The sequence below is a fragment of the Sus scrofa genome, chromosome X (genome assembly GCF_054392235.1).
Source record: "Sus scrofa isolate SSC_HxYL_T2T_F1_AM1 chromosome X, Sscrofa_HxYL_maternal_Yorkshire_Landrace_v2.0, whole genome shotgun sequence".
NCBI classification, from domain to species: Eukaryota; Metazoa; Chordata; class Mammalia; order Artiodactyla; family Suidae; genus Sus; species Sus scrofa.
The window spans coordinates 134484540-134505614 of NC_139401.1; the positions used below are offsets into that span (position 1 = coordinate 134484540).

General features: G+C 64.5%; 1 protein-coding gene across 2 annotated transcripts; it reads left to right on the forward strand.

Annotated features, from left to right (window-relative positions):
• Window positions 1-8035: 8035 nt before the first annotated feature.
• ECMX (extracellular matrix protein X-linked) lies at window positions 8036-15249 on the forward strand. Of its 2 annotated transcripts, none has more exons than XM_085008933.1 (9): window positions 8036-8346; window positions 9416-9739; window positions 10005-10277; window positions 10517-10632; window positions 10975-11107; window positions 11322-11479; window positions 11951-12090; window positions 14162-14488; window positions 14841-15249. In XM_085008933.1, the coding sequence occupies exons 1-9, from the start codon at window positions 8178-8180 to the stop codon at window positions 15025-15027; spliced, it is 1827 nt and encodes a 608-aa protein (XP_084865059.1). In that variant the 5' UTR covers window positions 8036-8177; the 3' UTR covers window positions 15028-15249. The 2 variants fall into 2 exon arrangements, with proteins under 2 accessions (XP_084865059.1, XP_084865060.1); XM_085008934.1 differs by lacking the exon at window positions 8036-8346 and adding an exon at window positions 9161-9287.
• The last annotated feature ends 5826 nt before the right edge of the window (window positions 15250-21075 follow it).

A 21075-nucleotide genomic window follows, 5' to 3' on the forward strand; every position in this document is an offset into this window, starting at 1 on the left:
CCCCTGTGTGTATTCTGGAAGAAAATTCCCCTTCTCCACCCAGCTCCATGGAGCCAGTACTCTAAACAGCCCTTCCCCGACTCAGCAGCTCTGTCTATGGCACAGGGTGGGATGTGCGGGGAATGCCAGCACCTTGAGCAGCGAAGACCATCTCAGGGGGTCCCAGGGTTGATCCCCTGCATGAAGAACCCACTGACCGGCCCTCAGCTCATGGCGATGGCAGCGGAAGACGCCGCCAGCCTCCCTGCCCACCCCGCCTCAGAATCATGGTGCCCCCCAGCAGCCTCCACTGGAAAGACTAGAGGCGAGGATGGGAGCAGAGACTGCTGGGCCGCTCAGGGAGGAGGGAAGAAAGGGCTGCCCGGTGGTAGAAACTTCTGGAAAGGTGGAGTCAAACTCAATACAAGGAAGCACTCCTCTCAGAGGGCCCTGTCTAAACACGAGCTGGCTGCCTGGAAAGGGAGGGAGCTCCCCGTCTTCAGGTGTGTGCAAGCTGGGGGAGGCAGGGAGGAATGGGGGTCTTGCTCCTGTGAGGAGTAAGGGGACAGCTTTCTAGGGGGCATTCTTGCCCCCAGCCCCCCGTGTCCAGGAAGGAGGGAGGCCCGAGCTGCTCAGGGACCGAAATGGGGCCGCAGGACCGGTCCACCCAGAAGGGGATGTGACTGGGGGGGCCCTGGGCGGACCAGAGCCCTGCACTTAGCCAGAGCCAACCTCTTGATCATGGGGGAGACCCGGCCATGTGCCAGTGCTTGGAAAACAGGTTGGAAGATGAGACCAGTTGACAGGGGCAGGCCCCATCGTGTCAACGATGGGCTGGCTACAGTGGCGCGCCTCACTTGGGCCTCAGGCACCAAAATGTATCACCAGCCAGGGGGCTTCACCCCATGGCCCCTGTGCCCTGGAGCAGCGGGCTGCCGGCCGGAGCTGTGCAGGGCCATGGGCACAAGGAAGGGCCCCGAGAGCATCCCAGCCCCACGTGCCTTTAGCAGCAGACCCCAGGGTGCCAGGGGAACCTTAACCAGGACTCCCCCAAATGCCAATCAAAGGAAGGTGAAGTTCAAGGGTTTACCTCTCCAGCAAGGGAAAGAAGGCAAGTTGGCTTCTGCTGCGTCTGGCAGGGGTTGAGGGCCTGGTTCCCAAAGAGGGGAGATTTTAAGGGATGGAAGGTCCCTCCACCCCTGCAATTTCCAGGTGAGAAAAGGAGATCAGAGCACCCCTTGCCCATCCTCTGCAGGCTCCTGAGGAAAAGGCAAGCAGAGTATGAAGAGGGTGAGGGTGTGTGTGGGTGTGTGTGTGTGTGTGTGTGAGGGAAGAATTCAGTTAGTTATGGGATAAGCAGCTCCTCTATGGGAGAAGTAAGGGGCAGTGCCTGGCATTGGATCTGGGGGAGAAATGAGACAGGGGGATGAGATCAGGCTGAGGACGGTCTGAGTTCAAGACTGTCCAGGAGAGGTGAGGGAGAGGGCTGTCTCCTCGCTCTCCTTCCCCGCTCCCTGGCCCCTCCTTCCCAGACCTCTCTCATCTGTTCCAGACCCAGCTGCCAGGCTGGGCTGTTGGTCACCCATCCACCCAGGTGCCCAGGGCTTGCAGCCAGCCCACACCATCCGTGCCAGCCAGAAGCCCCCTCGAAAACAAACCATCTTCGCGCAGGTGGAAGGAGGGGTGGAGAATATGAAAGCGGGGGTCCTTGCAAATGAGCTGAGGAAGAGCCTCAAGACTGCAGGGACCCCAAAGGGTTCCAGGAACAAGAATGACACTGACTTTCCTTTGGATGGCTGTCATTCACCCACCCCAAGGCCCTAGAGACTGGCCTAGGCAAACAAGCTACTGGGGTGGCCTAAGTCTGGAGGACCCCAGGGCCGCCACTACGGGCCTGACAGATGTGGGCCTGCCTCGAGGGTAGGCTTGGGGGAGTCTAGTGATCTCTGGTCCTAGCTCTGGATGCATGAGACTGGCAATGCAGGAGCTGCCTGAGGACTGCCAGTTCTGGAATGCTCTGATTCCAGGCCTGTGTGCACACTGAGAGTGTACAGGCACAAGAGGATGGAGAAGCTGCCCTGGGACCTTGGCCTCCTCTTCCTGTCCCTTCGGATCCCTACGCGGGGGCAGCGACCATGGCAGCCCAAGGCAGGAGTAGCTGGAGAGCCAGCCCTTGAGAGGCAGGTGGCTCCCCGCCCATAGGACCCTTGAACCGTGTCAAACCCGAGACCTCCGCTTTAGGGCCCTCATCCCCACCTCCTGCTGCGAAGGGGCCGTCGGAGCCGAGGGGACACCACCCACCCGCAGGCCACAAGCTCCTGCACGAGCCTGTTTCCCTGGCCTGGGATCGGGATCGGATCCCAGCCCACTCCTAAGGGCTGCGAGGGGCTTCGGGGCCACGCCTCCAAGACCAGCGGTGCTCGGGAGGCCCGAGGCGTTTGCGGGGGTGTGGACAGAGCCAGGCTCTGGGCCAGCGAGTGCGCTCTTGGCCCCAGTGGCGCGGCGCCTGGGGTGGGAGCGCACGGGGCGGGGGGCGGGGGGCTCCGATGGGCGTGGGCCGGGCCTCTGAGGGCTTTGGGGCTGAGCGCGCCCCCGCCCCAGCTCGCGCCCTCCCGCTCCGGGTCTGCGGCGGTCGCGCCCGGGCGCAGAGCAGGGTGGGCGCGCGTGCACGCGGCGCGGGAGGCGGGGGCGCGCACGGCTGCACGTGCGCGGGGGCCCGGCGGCGGCGAAGGAAACTGCGGGGCGGGACGGCCCCCTCCACGGGGAGACACTCGGGTCTAGACGGCTTGGCAGGGCCGGCAGGGCTGAGTCACATGCGTCTGGAGCTGGAGACGCGGGCGCCAGAACTGGAACATGGACGTGCCCACTCGGGAGGGCCGGGCGGGGGAGGGGGCGCCCGGCCTCGCCTTTCCGCTCCTTCGCCTCCAGCCCAACGTGAGCCCGTTTCTGCCCAGCCTCTGTCCCCTTTCTGAAGCCCCCCGATGCCCACCTGGAGGGGCAGGGGTGGCTTCCGCAAGTCAAGCAGGTCCCACGTTCTTGGCAAAAACCATATGGAACTTCAGACGGAGAAGGAGGATGGGAGAGTGACCCCCCCCAAGTGTCCCCATCCCCACCATGGCCGTGTTTCCTCCACCCAGACACATGGGTCATCTGGGACCTTCTTGCGGCAAAACCACCCTTCCTGCTTTCCGCCCCACGCTCAGCCCACCTTTCACCCTCCCCAGGGACACCCACAACCCAGCAGCTGAAGGCATCAGCTCCTCTCCCCTTTACTACCCACCGCCCCCTCCTCCATTTGGGGTTCTGTGTCCCCTTTCCTTCCTGTTTTCTCTGTCTTCGCCTTAGTCTCCCCCCCGCCCCCCAGCTTGCTTGCTCGCTCAGGAACACCAGGTCTCAAGCAAGGAAGCACGACACGCGAGTCTGGATAGCCCGATGTATTTAGTTCTCACAAAAGCATCTGCAAGAAAAGTTGTTTAATTGGGACCAGATCCTCTGAGGTTTTAATGGCATTAAAACAAGATGGGTTTTCTCTAGGGAAGAAACTGCTGGCAACAGGAAGAGGGCATGGAAAGTCTGGGTTTTTCTTCTCCCAGTTTGAAGAGGGAAAAGGCCACCATACCTTTATTTATGTAGCATAGATGCCCAAATATGTGCGGAAGGGACCCTTCCACATGCCCCCCTGCCCCATGGGTAGACCCATGTCCATGTGCACATGTGCCCGCACGCGCAGGTTTTGATGTTACTGAGACACGTTGTTGTTACTGGGAAGGCGCAAGAGTGGGCCGGTTTCCTTGCTCTCAGAGTCACCCCAGGGGTGTGTCTTTGGCTGCAGAGCCACTGTCCTGTCCTGGCCCCGGCAGAAGGCCTGGTACATAGTAGGAGCTCAAGGCACTTGTCAGGGGGCGGATGACGGGAGGGTTCACACACAGACCTGCCTTATAGATGTTGCCCTTTGCTGTCTCGTCCCCAACACCTGGCAGGTCGGGAGCTGGACCCTCCAGCCTCTGTCCCAGGCTCACCCTGCCCACGACATGTCCCAGGCTCACCCTGCCCACGACATTCTGACTCCACCCACTTCCCCCACATTTGACCGCCAGCCTGGACCAGCCCCCATCACCGCCTTGTGCCCTTGTGCCCCCAAGTCTGTGCTCCACCCTACACCCTGAGGGAGCCTGTTATAAGTCACATCCCACGTGACTGCTCACAGTGGCTCCTTGCCTCCTTCAAGGTCAAAGGCAAAGTCCACCAGCCACCCTTCCATGTCCGATCGAGCTGGCCCTTCCGCCCTTCCCCAGCCTCAACCCTCCCTCAGTCTGCTCCACCAAACGGGTCTCCTTGTTGGTTCTCAAACTGAGCCCAACCCTCAGGGCCTTTACTGTCTCCCTTTGGGGGGCTCTTCCCCAGAGCTCCTTTCGTGTGGCTGCCTCGTTTCCACTGTCTCCACCCTAACGTCTCCTTCTCACAGTGCTCATCTGATTTCCTGTCAAAAGTGTTTCTGGGTTCCTGTCGTGGCTCAGGGGTTAACGAACCTGACTAGTATCCATGAGGACATGGGTTCGATCTCTGGCCTCGCTCAGTGGGTTAAGGATTAGGCGTTGCTGTGAGCTGTGGTGTATGTAGGTCACAGATGTGGCTTGGATGTTGCGTTGCTGTGGCTGTGGCGTCGGCCGGTGGCTACAGCTCCAACTCAACCCCTAACCTGGGAATCTCCATAAGTCACAGGTGCAACCCTAAAAAGACAAAAAAAAAAAAAAAATAGTGGGAGTTCCCGTCGTGGCTCAGTGGTTAACGAATCCAACTAGGAACCATGAGGTTGCGGGTTTGATCCCTGGCCTTGCTCAATGGGTTAAGGATCGGGCGTTGCCGTGAGCTGTGGTGCAGATTGCAGAGGTGGCTCAGATCCCACGTTGCTGTGGCTGAGGTGCAGGCTGGTGGCTACAGCTCCACTTCGACCCCTAGCCTGGGAACCTCCATATGCTGCAGGAGCAGCCCAAGAAATGGCAAAAAGACCCCCCCAAAAAAAAGTGTTTGTTGCTGGAGTTCCTGCTGTGGCACAATGGGTTTGGCAGTGTCCTGGGAGTGCTGGGACGCAGGTTCAACCTCCAGCCTAGCACAGTGGGTTAGGGATCTGGCATTGCCGCAGCTTCGGCTTAGGTCGAATCCCTGGCAGCTCAGATCTGATCCCTGGCCTGGGCACCCCAAGCCCAAAAAGAAAAAAAAGTTTCTAGCTCCAATCACCGTGACCAGTCCCTTTCCTCCTGATGGGGTCCTCGTGCACCCCACTAGAGAGCCAGCTCTACGAGCACAGGGGAGCTGGCCATGCACTTCATTGTACTGCACGCACGCAGTGCTGGGCGCAGTGCCTCGCCCACAGCAGGGGCTCAGGAATGTTCCGTGAGCGTGAGCAAAGAACCCGTTCTCCAATCCTCCCTTGACAGAAGGAGAGCTCTCTGCTGTGCGATTCTAAGGAGCCCTGAGGGATGAAGGCCATTGCTTTGGCATCCTCTGGGCTGCCGGTGTGAGTCCTAACTGGTGCAGGGCGGTGAGTTCTTGGGGACAAGCATGTGTGGACCGTGGGCCACGCGGAAGGGAAGGACAGGAGGAGAAGGGGCAGGAGTTCCTTCCTTGCCCTCAGAACCCCGGGATTGTGCAGCTAGAAGCAACCATGATCATCCAATGCAGCATCTCTAGGTCCCTTCCAACTCTCAGATTCTAGAACTTTCTAAGGAGCCTGTATCCACAGCATTGAGATGGGGAGACCAAGGACCTGAGCAAGGAAGGCTTGCTCCTGACATCACATGGCCGGGCTGTCCAGGGCAGAGCTGGGAGCCCAAAGCTCTCCCAGCAACCCCCAGGCTACATCTCTGGTTCCTGGAAAATCCTGACACCCCTCCCACCCTGTGCTCCAGACACAGGCTCAGGGTTAGTGTTGGCCGGGGGCCTGCCCGCCTCAGCTCGAGTCCACGAGTAAGCTCTGTGCGCAGGAGGGGCGGGTGCAAGAGGGCACCTCCGGTCCTGCTGAGCCTCTGCAAGCTGGCTCTGCCCTGTGGGGGTCCTTTCAGGGTCCCCGCAGGGGCCGGCCGGGTGCCCTGAGACGGGACAGAGTAGGCGGCCAGGTGGCGCTGGGCCCCCAGTGGGGGAAGGGCAGTGAGGCCAGGACTCCACCCGACCCACCCGGGGGACTGGGAGCCCTCCAGGCCTCACCCCTCCCTGCCTAGGTGGGTAGGAGCGGGGTCCCTCCCTCCTCCGGGCCACTGTGCCAGAGAAACCTGGGAGCCGGCCTCCCCCCACCCCCAGCCAGCTAATGGGAACCAGATGGCAGGATGTTTAGTCAGCGCCTGGGGAGCGGCGCGAACAGGGGAAATGGGTTGGGGGCCAGGATTCCAGAATCCATCCCCAGGCAGGGGGAGGGTCAGAGTCGGGGCTCCCACCTCAGGCGAGGTCCTACCCCCTCCTCGAGAGATGCCGGGACCAGGAGGCAGGACACCCGGCCTCTGGCGTTCGACCTGGGCAGCCCAGCCCTACCCTCTCTGGGTTCCTTCTCTGCACTGGGGCGGGGAGGGGGGTTGCTCGGTGGTCCAGGATCCCAGGGCAGACCCCGCCTCCTGTGCCTGAGTGTTCCCCCTCCCCTAGCTGTCCCAGCACATTAGCGCAGGGCACCCCGTGTCACCCACGGGGGCACACCGGCAGACGGTGGCTTCATCCTTGGCTCGCGAGGCGCTTGCTCACACTCAGTCCCCAGACAGCCCCCGTCTCGGGTGTGTGTGTGTGGCACGGTCCCAAATTCAGGCCTTAAACCAAAACCCCAGGACAGGACGGGGAGGGGGGTGCTGGCAGACACTGTGTGGCTCCTGTGGGACTGTTGGCTGGCGTGGGGGCTCCAAGAGAGCAGTGACTCCCGTGTCCCTGCCACACCCCAGGCACAGTACGTCTGGCACTTGGGGCCCAGGCTGCTCCCCAGGCCCAGGTGGGCAAACGCCGAGGACCCACTTGCAGGGGACTGGGTGCCCTGCCCCACCCCCGCCCCAGCTCTCACCCACTCTTCTGTGGCCCCGGACAGCGACCCTGAACCCCAGATGGCTATGGGAAGCGCCTTCTCCGGGCCTGCTCCCCCCTCCCTTCTCCCCCCAAGCCTTTGCCCACAGTTAACTCATTTTTTAAGATCGCTTCCAAACCTAAGTCAGTGCTGGACAGAGCTGTAGGAAAAGCTTCCTCAAGCCTGGCCCCGAAGAGCTGGTGTGGTGAGACCCGGTCCCTCTGCCAGCCCCCGCCCGCCCTCGGCTCCCACAGCCGGGCCCGGGGCTGGGGCCTCCGAGGGCGGCCGTGGGCCTGCGCTCAGACACCCAGCCCCTGCCAGGCCACTCCAGGCCAAGAGTCCCTAAAGAACCAGGCAGGCGCTGGTTCACACGCACTGCCATGTGGGGGTGGGGACCTGGGGGGTGGCGGGCAGGATGTGTGGCCCCTCGCCACGTTCCACACGAGGAAGTGGAGGCCTGGAGGAAAGGGAGCCCCCGAGCTGTAGGCAGGGAGCTGGGAGGAGGAGCGGGGGCCAAACTGCAAGCCCTGGCCCCACCTGCTCTGCAGGCCTCAGTGGGGGCCGGGCAGCATGCGGAAGAGCTGAGGCCCGTGGCTTCTGGACCAGAAGGCAGCTGCCACAGCCCCCACAGGCTTGGCAGGTTCCAGAGGGGGCCAGAGACACCATCGTCCAAGCGGCCAGGCACCTGCCCCCTCTCCCGAGGACCCAGGAGGCCCTGAGCCCTGCCACTTGCGAGGCCCGGCCCGTCTCCTTTCCCAGCCGCCGAGGTGGGCCCTGGCAGCCTGGGGCGGGCGGCCTGCTCTGCGGTGGGCCTCACAGGTCCACTGTGTGTAGAGACAGAAGCCTCATTCATGGGGGCCAGTGGAGAATGAAGGCAGGCCTCACAGAGAAAGAGCCAAGAAAAAATCAATCTCTCTTTCTCCTCAGGTGGGAGCAGGCGACTTTGGGGGTAGTTGGGATCCAGGCCTGGGGCGGTGTCGGTTGGGGGGAGCCTTCCTGGGGGAGGGCCGGGGCGGGCGGGGGAGGCTCCCGGCGCTGCAGCTCAGGGAGCAGGACGGTCGCTTGCCGCCCCGCTGGTGTCCCCTCCTGCCGCAGCCGCTGCTGCCACCTCTCCCGGCTCTTCATCCCCTCCGCCAGCCTAGGCAGCCTGTGCGGAGTAGCCATGAAGAGGGCGCTGCTCCCCATCCTAGCTCTCTGGGTGGGGTGCTGTGCTGGAGGCGCCCCGGCCAAGGGCTGGAGCCTGAGAGGGCCCGGGGACCGGCCGACGCCCACAGGCCTGCCCACCCTGCCCCTGCCGCTGCCGCCGCCCAGCCCGCCGGGGCCTCCCGACGGTGAGTAGGCGGCCCCAGCAGGAAGAGGCTGAGGCAGAGGGATGGCTGCCTACCTGGCACGTCTCTTGGGGGCATAGGTCAGGGCTGGGAAGGACCCCTGAGAGCTCAGGGTGGGGGCAGGGGAGGGGAGACGCCCCCTGGGAGGGGCTGCTGGAGCTGGAAGAATGGATCTGGCTTTGCTGGTTGGGGAGCTGAGCTGGCCGGCCCAGGGCCTACTGGGGCGACTGGGAGAAGCGTGGGAGGCCGGAAGTGGGTGGCACGAGGGGCTCCAGCAGACCGGCTGCAGTGTGTCCTTGGCCTCGCACCACACGCGGTGGCCCCGCCCCAGCCCCAGGTGGGATGGGAACGGCCGAGGGGTTGGGGGGGGGCTCAGACAGCAGGACCTGCAGGGAGCCCCACGGTCAGTGCCAGTTAGGGAGGGGCCACCATGCGGCGGAGGGCAGGACCGGGGGCTACAGCCCCTCCTTTGCCGTGGCTGACAGCCCCTCCAAGTGGCCCCTGGGTTCGCCTCGCCCCCCACCCCCAGCAGGCACTGGGCTTCCACCTCCACAAGCAACTGTGCCACGTGGTGGCGACGCCTTCACCTCCTCAGAGGCTGTCCCCACCCCTCCCTGGCCAGAAAGAACCCACAGGGCACTGGGAGACACAGGAGCAGGCCCAGCTCTTGGCCCCAGGGCCGGTGAAGCTCGAGCCAGAGACCTATCTGTGCCTTGTCCCCAGGGGACTGGAGGGGCCCCAGAAGCTCTGAGAGGCAGGCGGGGCGGCCCGGCCCGCTCATGACATGGAGCTCTCTCTGCTCTCCCTCCCCTGCTCTCGGCCCCCCACTCCGGCTGGGGCCAGGAGAAAGCAGGGCGGGGACCAGGGAACCTCCGACACTTGGTGGCCTCGGGGGTCGGTGACAGAAGGCTGAGAGCTCCTGAGGAAAGAAGGAAAAAGGAGAAGTGAGGCCTGGGCAACGAGCAAAGGAGGGAGGCGGGCCTGCCGCGGCTGAACCCCACTCGGGAGGGAAGTGCTGCCCCAGCGGTGCAGGGATCCCAGCCACCCCAGCCCGCATCGGCTCCTTCTGCAGGTCGAGTTCAACCAGTCCCTGGGAACGGCGGCCAGGACAGGCCTGAGGGAGCCCACGGAGTCCCCACCCAGCCCCCAGCCCCCCACTGGAAGGCCCCGGCAAGATCGGGGCTGGCCCGGAGGAAGGCGACACCAGCAGAGGCCTGGCAGCAGGAGCGGGGCCACAACACGACGGCAACTGGGGCTGGGCCAGCGAGGCGCCAGTCTGCCAAGCCCCCCCACCGAGCTCAAGAGGGGCCGGTGGCGGCTGAGGAGGGCCAGGGCAGGCAGGAAGGAGGCCAGGAAGCCAGGAAAGGGGGCCTGAAGCCTGGGAGGCTCCCCAAAGGTGAGGAGCGGCTGAGACAGGCGGCCCCCGATGGGTTCTCCAGGGGCCGATGGGACCTGCTGCGAGTCTGAGACCCCACCTTGCTCTCAGTGTGCCCAAGCTGAACACCTGTGGGGACAGAGGGCAACCCTCCCAGGGCAGGTCCCCTTCCTCAGCCTCAGGCCCCAGTTGAGGCCTTTGCCCTGGTGCCAAGGGAAGGGGCCCGTGGCCTGTTGTTCCAGCCTAGCCGGCCAACGAGGCTGAGGTCGCGGCTCTCGTCCTCCAGGGGCCTCCCACCAACCTGGCCGTCAAAAGAAGGACCGCAGCCGAGGCCGAGGTGGCAGTAGCACCTCGGAAACCACAGGTCATGTGCGGAAAAGGCCTGGAAGCAGGCGAGGGCATGGCCGTGGGCTGGCAGACCTGAGCCCAGCAGAGCGGGCCATGCCCTCGCTGCCGGCCTCCTGCCTCCTGGCCCAGGCGACCATCGCCTGTGGCAACGTCAGGATGAAGCGCGTCCCTGCCCTGTACGACCCTGGCCTGACCACGCTCTACCTGGCAGGTGGGGGGCCCCCCTTTCTCACACCCACTCCCATGGCAGGGGTGAGAAGGCCACGTGCCCCGGCTCCTCTCTAGTGGGTCCTCGGCCACTGTGGCTACCACCCACCATGACAGGGGAAGGCCTGGGGCTCTGCGGCAGGGAGAAGAGGCCCATGTGGAGGAGGGGACCGAGGGCCCATTACAGGGTGGCGGGGGAAGGGACCGAGGGCCCCGGAGAATGGCTGCCCCATGTGTGCGCAGAGAATGAAATTGCCAAGATCCCCGCTGACACGTTCCTGGGACTGCCCAACCTGGAGTGGCTGGACTTGAGCAAAAACAAGCTGGACGCCCGTGGCCTGCACCCCCAGGCCTTCAAGGTGCGAGGCAGCCCCTCCTCCTGCTCTCCCAGGGGGCCGGCGGCAGGTCTGAGATGGCCCGGGGAGCCCCTGCTCCTCTTCCCGCCTGGCCTGGAGCGCACGCCGTGCAGACACCCAGCACGGCGGGTTTCTATGATTGGGGGTGACGTGGTCTACAGCTGAGGAAAAAAAGGGGGTTCCAGGAACCCCCAGACAGGCCTGGTCTAAACGGAAACTATGAGGCCACGATGCCACCAAATAGGGGTGTCTCTGGGAAGGATGAGCCCAAAGCCCTGCCCAGAAGGCCTCGTCCCTGCCAGCAGCACCCCAATCCCCTCTTCTCCCCCCACCCCCGCCTTCCAGAATCTGACCCGGCTGAAGCGGCTGAACCTGGATGGGAACTCGCTGTCCACAGTGCCTGCCCTGCCCGCCTCCCTGCAGGAGCTCAAACTCAACGACAACCTTCTGCAGGGCCTTCAGCGCAGCAGCTTCCGGGGTGTGGGCGGGCCTGGCGGGGGGCAGGGGCCAGAGGGGCTGAGCAGCCCTGGAGACCGGGGAAAGGTGTGGGCGAGGGGGGGTCTGCCCAGGGCAGCTTGGCTGGATGGCAGAGAAGGGAGCGCCAGCCTGGGAAAGTGGCTCTGGCTTCTAGGGCCAGGGGGCCTGTGGAGCTACCACGGGCAGCTCACATGCCCTTCTGTCACCACCTGCAGGGCTCGGACAGCTGCTGACGCTGGAGGTGGAAGGGAACCAGCTGCATGATGGGAATATCTCCCCGCTGGCCTTCCAGCCCCTACGCAGCCTGCTCTACCTGAGGCTGGACCGGAACCGGCTGCGGACCATCCCGTCCGGCCTGCCAGCCTCCCTGCAGGTGATCTGGGAGCCCCAAGGCCATAAGAGGCAAAGTTGTGGTCAAAAGCCGGGAGCATCTACTGCCCCTGGCCAGGCCAGTGGGTAGAGCTGCCTATGGGGGACACTAAACCCACAAGGTCTCAGCCCCAAAGACCTCCACCTGTCCTAACCTTCCAGAGGCTGAACATTGAGCCTCAAGGACTGTCCTGGACCCTCTGGGTGTCCCTGAGCAAGATGCATGCCTTCTCTGGGCCGAGTGAGGCCCTGTGTTGGCAGTGCTCTCTGAGCCTGTGTCTCGTGGGGCTCTGAGGAGTCGGCGTGTTTTGCCAGTATCACTGGGATCCTTTGCACAGCTGGCCATGGCCCTGAGAGGAGCAGGGACAGTGGGACCCGGTGGAGGGGGGTGGGGAGCCGGGCCAGAAAGAGCAGGAACCTGGCCAGGGGGCCAGCGAGCGGTGAGTGGGCCCCTCACCCCGCGCCCTGGCCCCAGGAGCTGCACTTGGGCACCAACGTCATTGAGGAGGTGACAGAGGGCACCCTGAACCGCAGCCGCAGCCTCAGCGTGCTGGTGCTCAGCAACAACCTGCTCCAGGAAGACCGGCTGGCGCCCCGTGCCTGGATCGATCTCCCGTGAGTGTCGCCTGCCACCCTGGCACTGCCCGAGCTCCACCCCGTGGGCACGTGCAGTCCAGAGAGTCAGGGCCTGGTCTCTGGTGGGTCACCTCGGTCACCTGGCTCCCTGCCCGGGGCGCCTCCCAGATGTCCCTCTGTCCCTCCCGCCCCTGCCCATTCCTGGAGGGCAGCCTGGGTGCTGAGAGCTCACCCTGGGCTGGGTTTAGCAAGGAAGCAACAGGGGCAGGAGGGGCGCGGAAGAGACAGCAGCCACAGGAAGAGGCAAGTGAGTTTCCTGGGGCGGCCATAACAAAGAACCACAAAGCGTTACGAGGCCAGAGGTCCAAAACCGAGGCTCCGGAGTTCCCGTCGTGGCTCAGTGGTTAATGAATCCAACTAGGAACCATGAGGTTGTGGGTTCCGTCCCTGGCCTCGCTCAGTGGGTTGAGGATCCGGCGTTGCCATGAGCTGGGGTGTAGGTCGCAGACGCGGCTCGGATCCCGCGTGGCTGTTGCTGTGGTGCAGGCCGGCAGCTGCAGCTCCGATTGGACCCCCAGCCTGGGAACCTCCATATGCCACGGGTGCGGCCTTAGAAAAAGGCAAAAAGACAAAAACCAAAAACCAAAACCAAGGCTCCAGGCAAGGGTCCTTCCTGCCTCTTCCAGCTCTGGTGGCTCCAGGTGCTGCTTGGCTTGTGGCCTCCTCCCTCCCATCTCTGCCTCCGTCTTCGGTTGGCTTCTCCTCTGTGTCTGTGTCTCTCCTCTTCCGTCCCTTATAAGGACACTGTCACTGCATTTACCGCCCACCCTCCACCAGGATGATTTCATCTCAAGATCCTTCACTTACATCGACAAAGACTTTTTTGCCAAATAAGGTCACATTCACAGGTCCCGGGAAGACCTATTTGTGGGGGCCACTGGTCAGCCCACTGCAGGAAGGGTCCAGGAGGCGTCCCCGTGATCTGGTGTGGACGGCTGGGGCGGGTGCTGGCTGGCATGACGGCCCGGGAGGTCCTATCTATGGGGTCAGAAGACCACCACCAAGGCCGGGCAGGGTGGGCGGGGGAGGCAGGGGTGGACGTCTGACCTGCCAATCCCAGGACCGGAGCCTCCCGCCCCGCATCCTCATGTTCCAGGAAAAAGTTACCAGGACGTTTGGGTTTAATTATTCCTTTTTCCTCTCCCCCTCTTGCCAAGGGGGCAAAGGAAAGCAGACAGCAGCCCAGGGAGGGGCCGCCAGCCTTGTTCCACTCCCGCCACGGGGCCTGGGCCGGGGGCTGGCGGCCAGTCAAGCCCGGCCGGCGCCGCCCCGCGTTCCTCTGGCTGGTAGACGGGGAAGGGGCTGCGGGCTCGGCAGGCTTGGGAGGCACCGGAGCCCCCACCACCGTGGGCCGAGGACGGCGCCGACCCCAAGGCCAAAGGACTGATCCCGCCCACAAAAGCTGGGGGATGTCACAGAGAGAAGCCGCTTTCCCTGCTCTGGCCTGTTCTCCAAGCATCACCCCTTCTGCTCTTGGTCTCCTACCATGGAGCCACCTGGGCTCAATGCCCGCCTCCCCAATCTCTTGGGGTCCCCCGGCCTTGCCCCCCAGGAGCCTTAGTTTTCTCTCCCTCCCCGTCTGTCTTCTGCTCGTCTTCAGCCTGGGGACAAGAGAGTGTAGGGACAAGAGGAGAGGGCTGCAGGAGTTCCCTGGTGGTGCGGCGGGTTAAGGATCTGGCACTGTCACTGCAGCAGCTCGGGCGGAAGGAGAGGAGAGGGTCGTGAGGCGGAGGTGGCAGTTCTTTCCCTGCCCGGACCACAGGCCACTGGGCTTCGGCTTCCTTTGGCAGGTGTGGGTTTAGGAGGGAGGGAAAGGGGTGGGCACCTTGCCACCCTGCAGTCGGCGCCCCAGATGCCCTCCTCCTGGCCTCCGTGGACGGGGCCTGGCCCTCACCAGCTGTTGGGGGCCCGGGTGGCAGCTGCCCTTTGGAGCCAAACCCCCGCTCTCCTCTTGGGCAAGGACCAGGGACCCCAGTTTGGGGCTGCAGCTGTTGCTGTGGCTCCTGCCGGCGTCACAAGCTCACCCTGCGCCCGTGTGCCCGGCCGGCAGGAAGCTGGAGGCGCTCGACCTCTCCTACAACCGGCTGGTGCACGTGCCCTCCTTCCTGCCCCGGGGCCTCCGCCGCCTGACCCTGCACCACAACCGCATCGAGCGCATCCCCGGCTACGTGTTCGCGCACATGAAGCCGGGCCTGGAGTTCCTGCACCTGTCCCACAACAGCCTGCGCGCCGACGGCATCCACGGAGCGTCCTTCCTGGGCCTACAGGCCTCCCTGGCTGAGTTGCTGCTGGACCACAACCAGCTGCAGGCTGTCCCTCGAGGCCTCCTGGGCCTCAGGGCGCTGCAGGTGCTGCGCCTGAGCCATAACAAGATTAGGTAGGGCCTCCCGCCAGCGCACATGCCGCTGTCCCCGCTTCTCCCCTCCTGCGCCCCACTGCCAGCCTGAGGGCTGGTCACCACGGGCCTCAGAGGCTGAGGGTGGCACCAGGGGCCGTCCTCCACCGCCCCTTCTGCCTATCTTGGCTGCCCTGCCAGCAGGCCGTGCCCAGTGCCTGACAGGCCTGGGCGGCCAAGGGGGCGGGCTGCAGACGGCTGAATCGGGGCAGGGGCAACGCGGGCTGAACCCCGAGTGGGGAGGCACACAACCAGCCGCCCCCTCACTGACTCCTGCCTCCCTTTCTGGGGTCTTCGCTCCTCTGCTCCACCTGACCCCTCCCCCACTCCACAGACACGTGCCCCTGAATTCCATCTGTGACACACGCGTGGCCCAGGACTCCAACCTCATCTCCACGCGCCTAGAGAACAACCTCATCGACCGGCGCCGCATCCCACCCACCGCCTTCTCCTGCATCCGGGCCTACCACAGCGTGGTCCTCCGGCCGCAGCAGGGGGAGGGGGAGGGGGAGGGCGCCTAGCCCGCCCGCCTTCCCTGCCCCCTGCTCTTGTGGGACTGGTGGGGGGGCGGGCCCCGCCCCACTTGATCTTTGCACCACCGGGAGAAAGGTCTAGAAGACCCTGCTGCTTCAGATGCGCCCACGTCCCGTTGACTGCTGAGGCCCCCTCACTGAGCAACCGACCCAGCCCGGCGAGGCACTGGTTTGGACTCGACCGTAATAAATGCATCTCCTTCAAGCCCACTCGCTTCCACCAGCCTCCCCCCCACCATCCTGGACCTAAGCCGTGCATGCTGGCCCTCGGCTGTGTGTGGCGGCCCCAAAGCCCACATCCTGGACACTCTGCTTCCTCAGCAGGGGGGTTAAGAAAGTCAGGGACGGGAGCCTTCTCCCAGAGCCTCCCTACCCCCCAGCTGCCCTGCCCAGGGTCGAAGTGGCCTGCAGCTCCGCCACAAGCCCCTGGAGTTGCTGACTGTCAGCCTGGTGGCCAAGGCAGACCCGAGTCTGCCTGGTTCAGCGTGAGGGCTCTGCCCTGCCAAGCACAAAGACAGGACCCATCAACCATGCCGGGTGGTGACGTAGGATCTTTGGAGGCCCCCAAGGGCCCTGGAGGGAGGCGGCGGGGAGGCACACAACCAGCAGTGTGGAGGCAGAGAGACAGCCAAGCGCCAGGCATCGAGGATGCGGGGACGGGCTCCGGCCTTCCATGCTGCTGGACGGGGCTGCAGGGAGGCGGAAGGACCACTGGTGCCCGCTGCAGAGAACCTGGCCCGGCTGGCACCTCGGGCTGGGGTCTGGGCCTGGGAACCGTGAGTCTTGCGCGGGTCCCCTTCCATGGCCAGCCCCCTGCCCCCCGCCCCTGAGTCCTCAGCAGAGAAAAGGCCAGACTCTGGCGGGGGCAGGGAGAGGCCTGGGAAGCTGGCGGAGTGTTTGCTTTGGACTCATCCCCGCATTCCTTCTCCTCCCGGGCCCGGGCCCACAGATACGGCCCTTCCTGTTTGGACTGGGTCAGGGGTCAGCAGCCCCGGAGGCACTGGCCCCCTTGGGGAAGGCCCGCTGCTTCCCAGCTCTCAGGAACCCTCCTCCCCAACCTGGCCGCCTGGCCCCAGCCCCCAACCCCAGCCCCTTCCCGCGGCGCAGCCCCAGAGGTCGGGCCCTGGGGGAGCACAGGAAGTTCAGGCTGGGCACCCCTGCCCCCCAGGCCGCCCTTACCTTACCTCTCAACCGTGTGCCGGAAGCCGGAGAGCCTGGAAGGAGAAGGGCCACACACGAGGGCCACCTGGCTGTGGGGAGCGGTGGCAGGGGGGACAGGGGACCGAGGAGGCAGGCACCCGCAGGGGGTTGGTTGCCCGGGTTAAGTCCACTTCAGAGAGACAGGGGGTGCTCAGCCCTCGTGGCCCCTGTCAGGGGGGCCGAACCCAAAGTGGGCAGTGGCGGTCTTCCTGGGACCTGCTGAGCCCCTAGTGGGTGTCTGCCCTAAACTCCCTGGAAGCTAGAGGCCGACTCAGAGGCGAGGAGGAGCCTGCGGGAAGTTTACCAGGAGGCTCTTGAGGCCACCACCTGGGGGACAGAGGACAGGAGCAGGCGTGGGCCCAGGTGGAAGCTGGCCTGTGACCACTGACACAGGCCCCGCCAGGGCCCACGGGTGCTCTGGAGCCCAGCTGGTCCGGAGCTGGGACAAGAGGACCGGGCCTTTGTATCTCCCCGTCCCTGTTGGGCAGGACTGCCGAGGAAAGGAGGTGCCTGGGACCACTCTCTCCGGCCCAGGTGACTCCCCAAGAGGGCCAGGAGCTCAGGCCCAAGGATGCGGCAGCTGGAGGCCAGGGCCTTTGGTCCTAGCCGGCCGGTGGCCGTGGCAGCAGGGCATGCCTGCCCGTTCAGCCCAAGGAGCAAGTGCAGTACAGCCAACACCTGGCGGCAGGACCGAGCCCACCCACGGCCCCACCGTGTGTCCTCTGCTCATTCGTGCCTCCTTGCCGGGGGCGACCGCCTCCAACGCAAGCTGCAGCCCTGGGTGTGGCCCGGTCCGTAACCACGAAGCACCGGGCATCCGAGAGCGCTGCACGGTGATGGCTGAGATGGTGATGACAACACCCCAGGTCCCTGAATTGAGACACGGGTCCTCACGGGATGGGGGTAGAACTGGGGGGAAGAAGACCAGGACCCGGCGACATAGGCAAACGAGTTCAAGGAGCAGAGAGTGGGGACCAGGGCCCCCTCTCAGCCACAATCCCAGAGTCCTGCCCCTCGGCCTCCAAATGCTTCTCCAGCCGACCTGGCCCTCTTGGTCCCCAGCGCCCCGACCCGAGGGCCCGCCGCCCCTACCACCACCCCCTCCGCCGGCAGGCTCACTACCTAGCCTTCCGCACAGCCAGTGCCCAGCCTTCCTCCTGCCTCACACCCCACGTCATGGCCCCAGGAGCAACAGCCCCGAGGAGGAGCCGTGCCACCACGGCGGGTCGGCAGGGCCCGTTTGGGAGACGCTGGCTGCCCTCCCCTGCTGACCCCACCCGAGGCTCCCGGGCCTGCAGCGGGTAGGCAGATCCGGGCCCTGCCTCCCAGGGCCGGCCTTCCCCAGGGGAAGACCACGGGGCCCCAGGGTGCTTCATGGCCTCCCCGTATCTCGGTGGCTCTGCAAGCGGCCCACGAACGCCTCCCTGTGGCACAGTCCCCTGTCCACCTCCCCTCGTCTGGCCACACCCAGCCCGTGCCTGTCTAAAGATAGCTAGACGCAGGCCTCGCCTCCCGGAGCCCCCTTCGAGCCCTGAAATTACAGCCCTGGCGGCCCCGAGGCAGGGAGCCGCTGTGTCATTATGTCCTGGGGGAAGGGCAAAAAAAAGCTCTGGCATGGAGAGTGCCAGCTTCATCAGCCCGACCCGGCCATCAGCACTGGGAAACTTCCAAAGAGCAAAGGCTTGGTCCACTCCCCGGCCGCTCGACTCCCTCCCAAGCCTGGTGGCATATGATCCTCTACCGGAATCGCCCCCTGCATCCAGAGGGTCCCCGGAAAACACGGGACACCTGCCTCCTCTCGGGGCTCCAGGATGTCAGGACTCTGGCCTCAGGGACCAGCGAGGTGGGCGGGGCTGCACCCTAGTGACTGCGGGCCTGGCCCTTGCCCTGCGCCTGCTCAGCCTCTGAAGCTGCTGACTGGGGGGTGGACAAAGGTGCCAGTGGGCTGTAAATTGGGGGGGGGGGGTCAGCTTGGGTTCCGGGGCTGCAGCGCCTGGGGGCCTTGAGGGCCCTCTCCAAGATCTCGGCTGAGTTCTAGGCCAGGTCACGTGCTCAAGAAGTGCCCTTGCTGTGTGCGTGATGCGTCCCTGCCTTGGAAATCATCCTGGCGTAAGGGGGCGCCTGTGAGCGATGCCCCTCTCTGGGCCGGCTATGCAAGAGCCCTGTGGGAGCACTCGAGGCGGGGAGCCCAGAAGGACAGACAGGGGGATGGAGGCAGCAGGGAACGAGCAGGGGACCAGCCAGACAGCAGGGCAGGGAGGCCAGGAAGGCCCCGGAAGGGCCGGCAGAGGGGCCCTGCAGGCCGGGCCGGCTGCTCTTTCCAGGCCCCAGAGGCCTATGGGACCAGCAGCTGGGTAGGCTGGAGCTGGGGCTTGAGGGGAGCTCTCGCGGCTGCTGCCACCTCTGCCCGGGCTCCCTCTGAGTCTCTGGAAGCCCCGCCCGTTGGGCCGCCTCCCAGGCTCCCAGGCCCTACTCTGAGGGACCTGCGCCAAAGGTAGAGTTTCGCGCCCAAAGGGGATCAGAGGCTTGAGGCCTGCCCTCCAGTGCCCTGCTTCTCTCCTGGGGCTCCCGCTCTAGCTTTGAAGCCATGGCACCAACAGCTGCAGGCCAGCTGTGGCGGGGACGGGCCACAGCTGACTCCAGGCCCCTCTGCACACACAGGCCTACAGGACCCAGCAGGACACCCTGCCCGGTGGCCCCCACGGCCGCTCCCCAACCCTGCCTCCCCCACCTCTCCGCTCCCTTCCCTCGTTCCTTCTTCTGCCCTCCTCTTCCCAAGCATCCTGGCTGCTCGTCCCTGCTCCTTCCTGCCTCCCATCCCTGCCCTGCTACCTTGGAGCACCTGCCCTTGGCTCGGGGCCCCAGGGACTGGACATTGGGGAGTTGCGGGGGCGGCAGTGACCCGACTGGAGCTAGCTAAGGGCTGGCTGCCCTGAGCAGGGGGCCAGCGGTGTGGGCTGAGGACATGGGCAGCGGTGGGCCCCCGGGCAGGACACTTTCCCGGAAAGCCAGGGCCGGCTTCCAGACTCCTTCTCAGGTCAAGAGGCAAGAGAAGGGTCTTCTGCCGAGGGACTTGCTGGGGTTTCGGAGCTGAGGGGCAGGCCAGTGCCTGCAAGATCACCCAGCGCTCTGCAGTCCCTTGGGGGAACTGTCCAGGCTGGGGCTCTGGGGAGTCTGACCAGTGGTGTCCCAGAAGTACAGAGCCTGCTGGGAGAGTGTGCTAGTCACCCATGGGTGCGCACTGCTGGAGGCCGGCTTCTGCCTCTCCCACCTCCAATCACTGGGCCAGCTCTGTCTGCCACTCGTTTGTGGAGCTAAGACAGCTGTGCACTGGGCTCCTCGGGGGCCCAGGGGCCTCAGGAAATGCCTGCTCTTCCTTCCTGCCTTGCGCCCCGTGCCTGCCCTCCCGGCTCCAGCTGCCTCCTCCTAGTCCGCAGAGGCCAGAGGGCAGGACGCTGGCCGGCAGGGACGTGCCGACTTCAGCGCAGTTTGGCTGCTTCTTGAGCCAGGGTCCAAGCTGCTCCTGCACTGCAGAGGGAGCTGAGGCCTGGGGGGGGGTGCAGGCAGGACCGAGGTGCTGCCTGGCTGGTCTGGGAGTGGCCCCCAAATTAGAGGGCCAAGCCGAGTGACTCAGTGGGCCTTGGGCCGTGCTGTTCTGGCTTATTGCAGACTGCAAACCACAGACACTAGAGCCTTCCAGGCACAAGAACCGTATTTATGGAAATATTGCCCCAGATGCACCCCCAACAGCAGGGAAGAGCACTGCCACCCCAAAGCTCCCTCCAGGCGCGTGCCTGGCCCACCTCTCGGCCTTCCCGCCTAATCACCGGGGCTCTCTCCTCCAGGCCCTGCGCGCCTCCTTCCACCCATAACAGCCCTCATCTTCCTTGAGTCTCTGCCACTATGCGTGGCCCTGGGGAAACCAGAAATCTGACTGCCTGGTCCCCTCCCCACGGAGCTCAGAGCCCCCAGAGCGGGTCTCCCCGGGCTCTTTCCACGCCCGCTGGGACCTCTAGGGCGCTGGCCCCCGAGCCGAGCAGGGCGCTGGGAGGGCGGGCTGGGGCCACGAGGGCAGGTGGGGCCTTACTCCATAGGCAACTCGGTAAAGGCTCCCTGGGCAACAGGCGGGCCTTGTGACCATTATTTTCATTAAAAAATGTTTTAAACAGTTTATGAAGGTATAAGTTACATACCACACAATTCACCTATTTGACGTGTACAGTTTGACAGTTTTTATTTAGTCTCTTCACAGAGGATGCAGCAGCAGCATCATTAATTTAGAATGTGTCATCGCTTCAAAGAGAAAACTCATACCCCTTCCCCCGGCCTAAGGAAACACCTTTTTTTTTCTTTCTCTTTCTCTCTCTCTCTCTCTTTTTTTTTTTTGGTCTTTTTAGGGCCACAGCCACGGCATGTGGAGGGTCCCAGGCTAGGGGTCCAATCGGAGCTGCAGCTGCTGGCCTACACCACAGCCGCAGCAACACAGGATCCGAACTGTGTCTGCGACCTACGCCACAGCTCACGGCAACGCCCAATCCCTCATTCACTGAGAGAGGCCAGGGATGGAACCCACATCCTCATGGATGCTAGTCAGATTCACTTCCGCTGAGCCACGATGGGAGCTCCCTGGGTGGCCTTTTTCAACTGGCCTTTGGTGGAGCACAAGGTTTATCCATACTTGGTATCCTCTTTCTCGTACCCAGTTGTGCCCGGGGCACTGGAGGGGAGGCCACACGGGCTTATTAGTCTTTCTACTGCCAGGCAGGTGACAGGCTGGAATATGTCACCAATAAAGAGTAAAAAACCAAACAAAAACCCGGAGCTCCCAACCTGGAG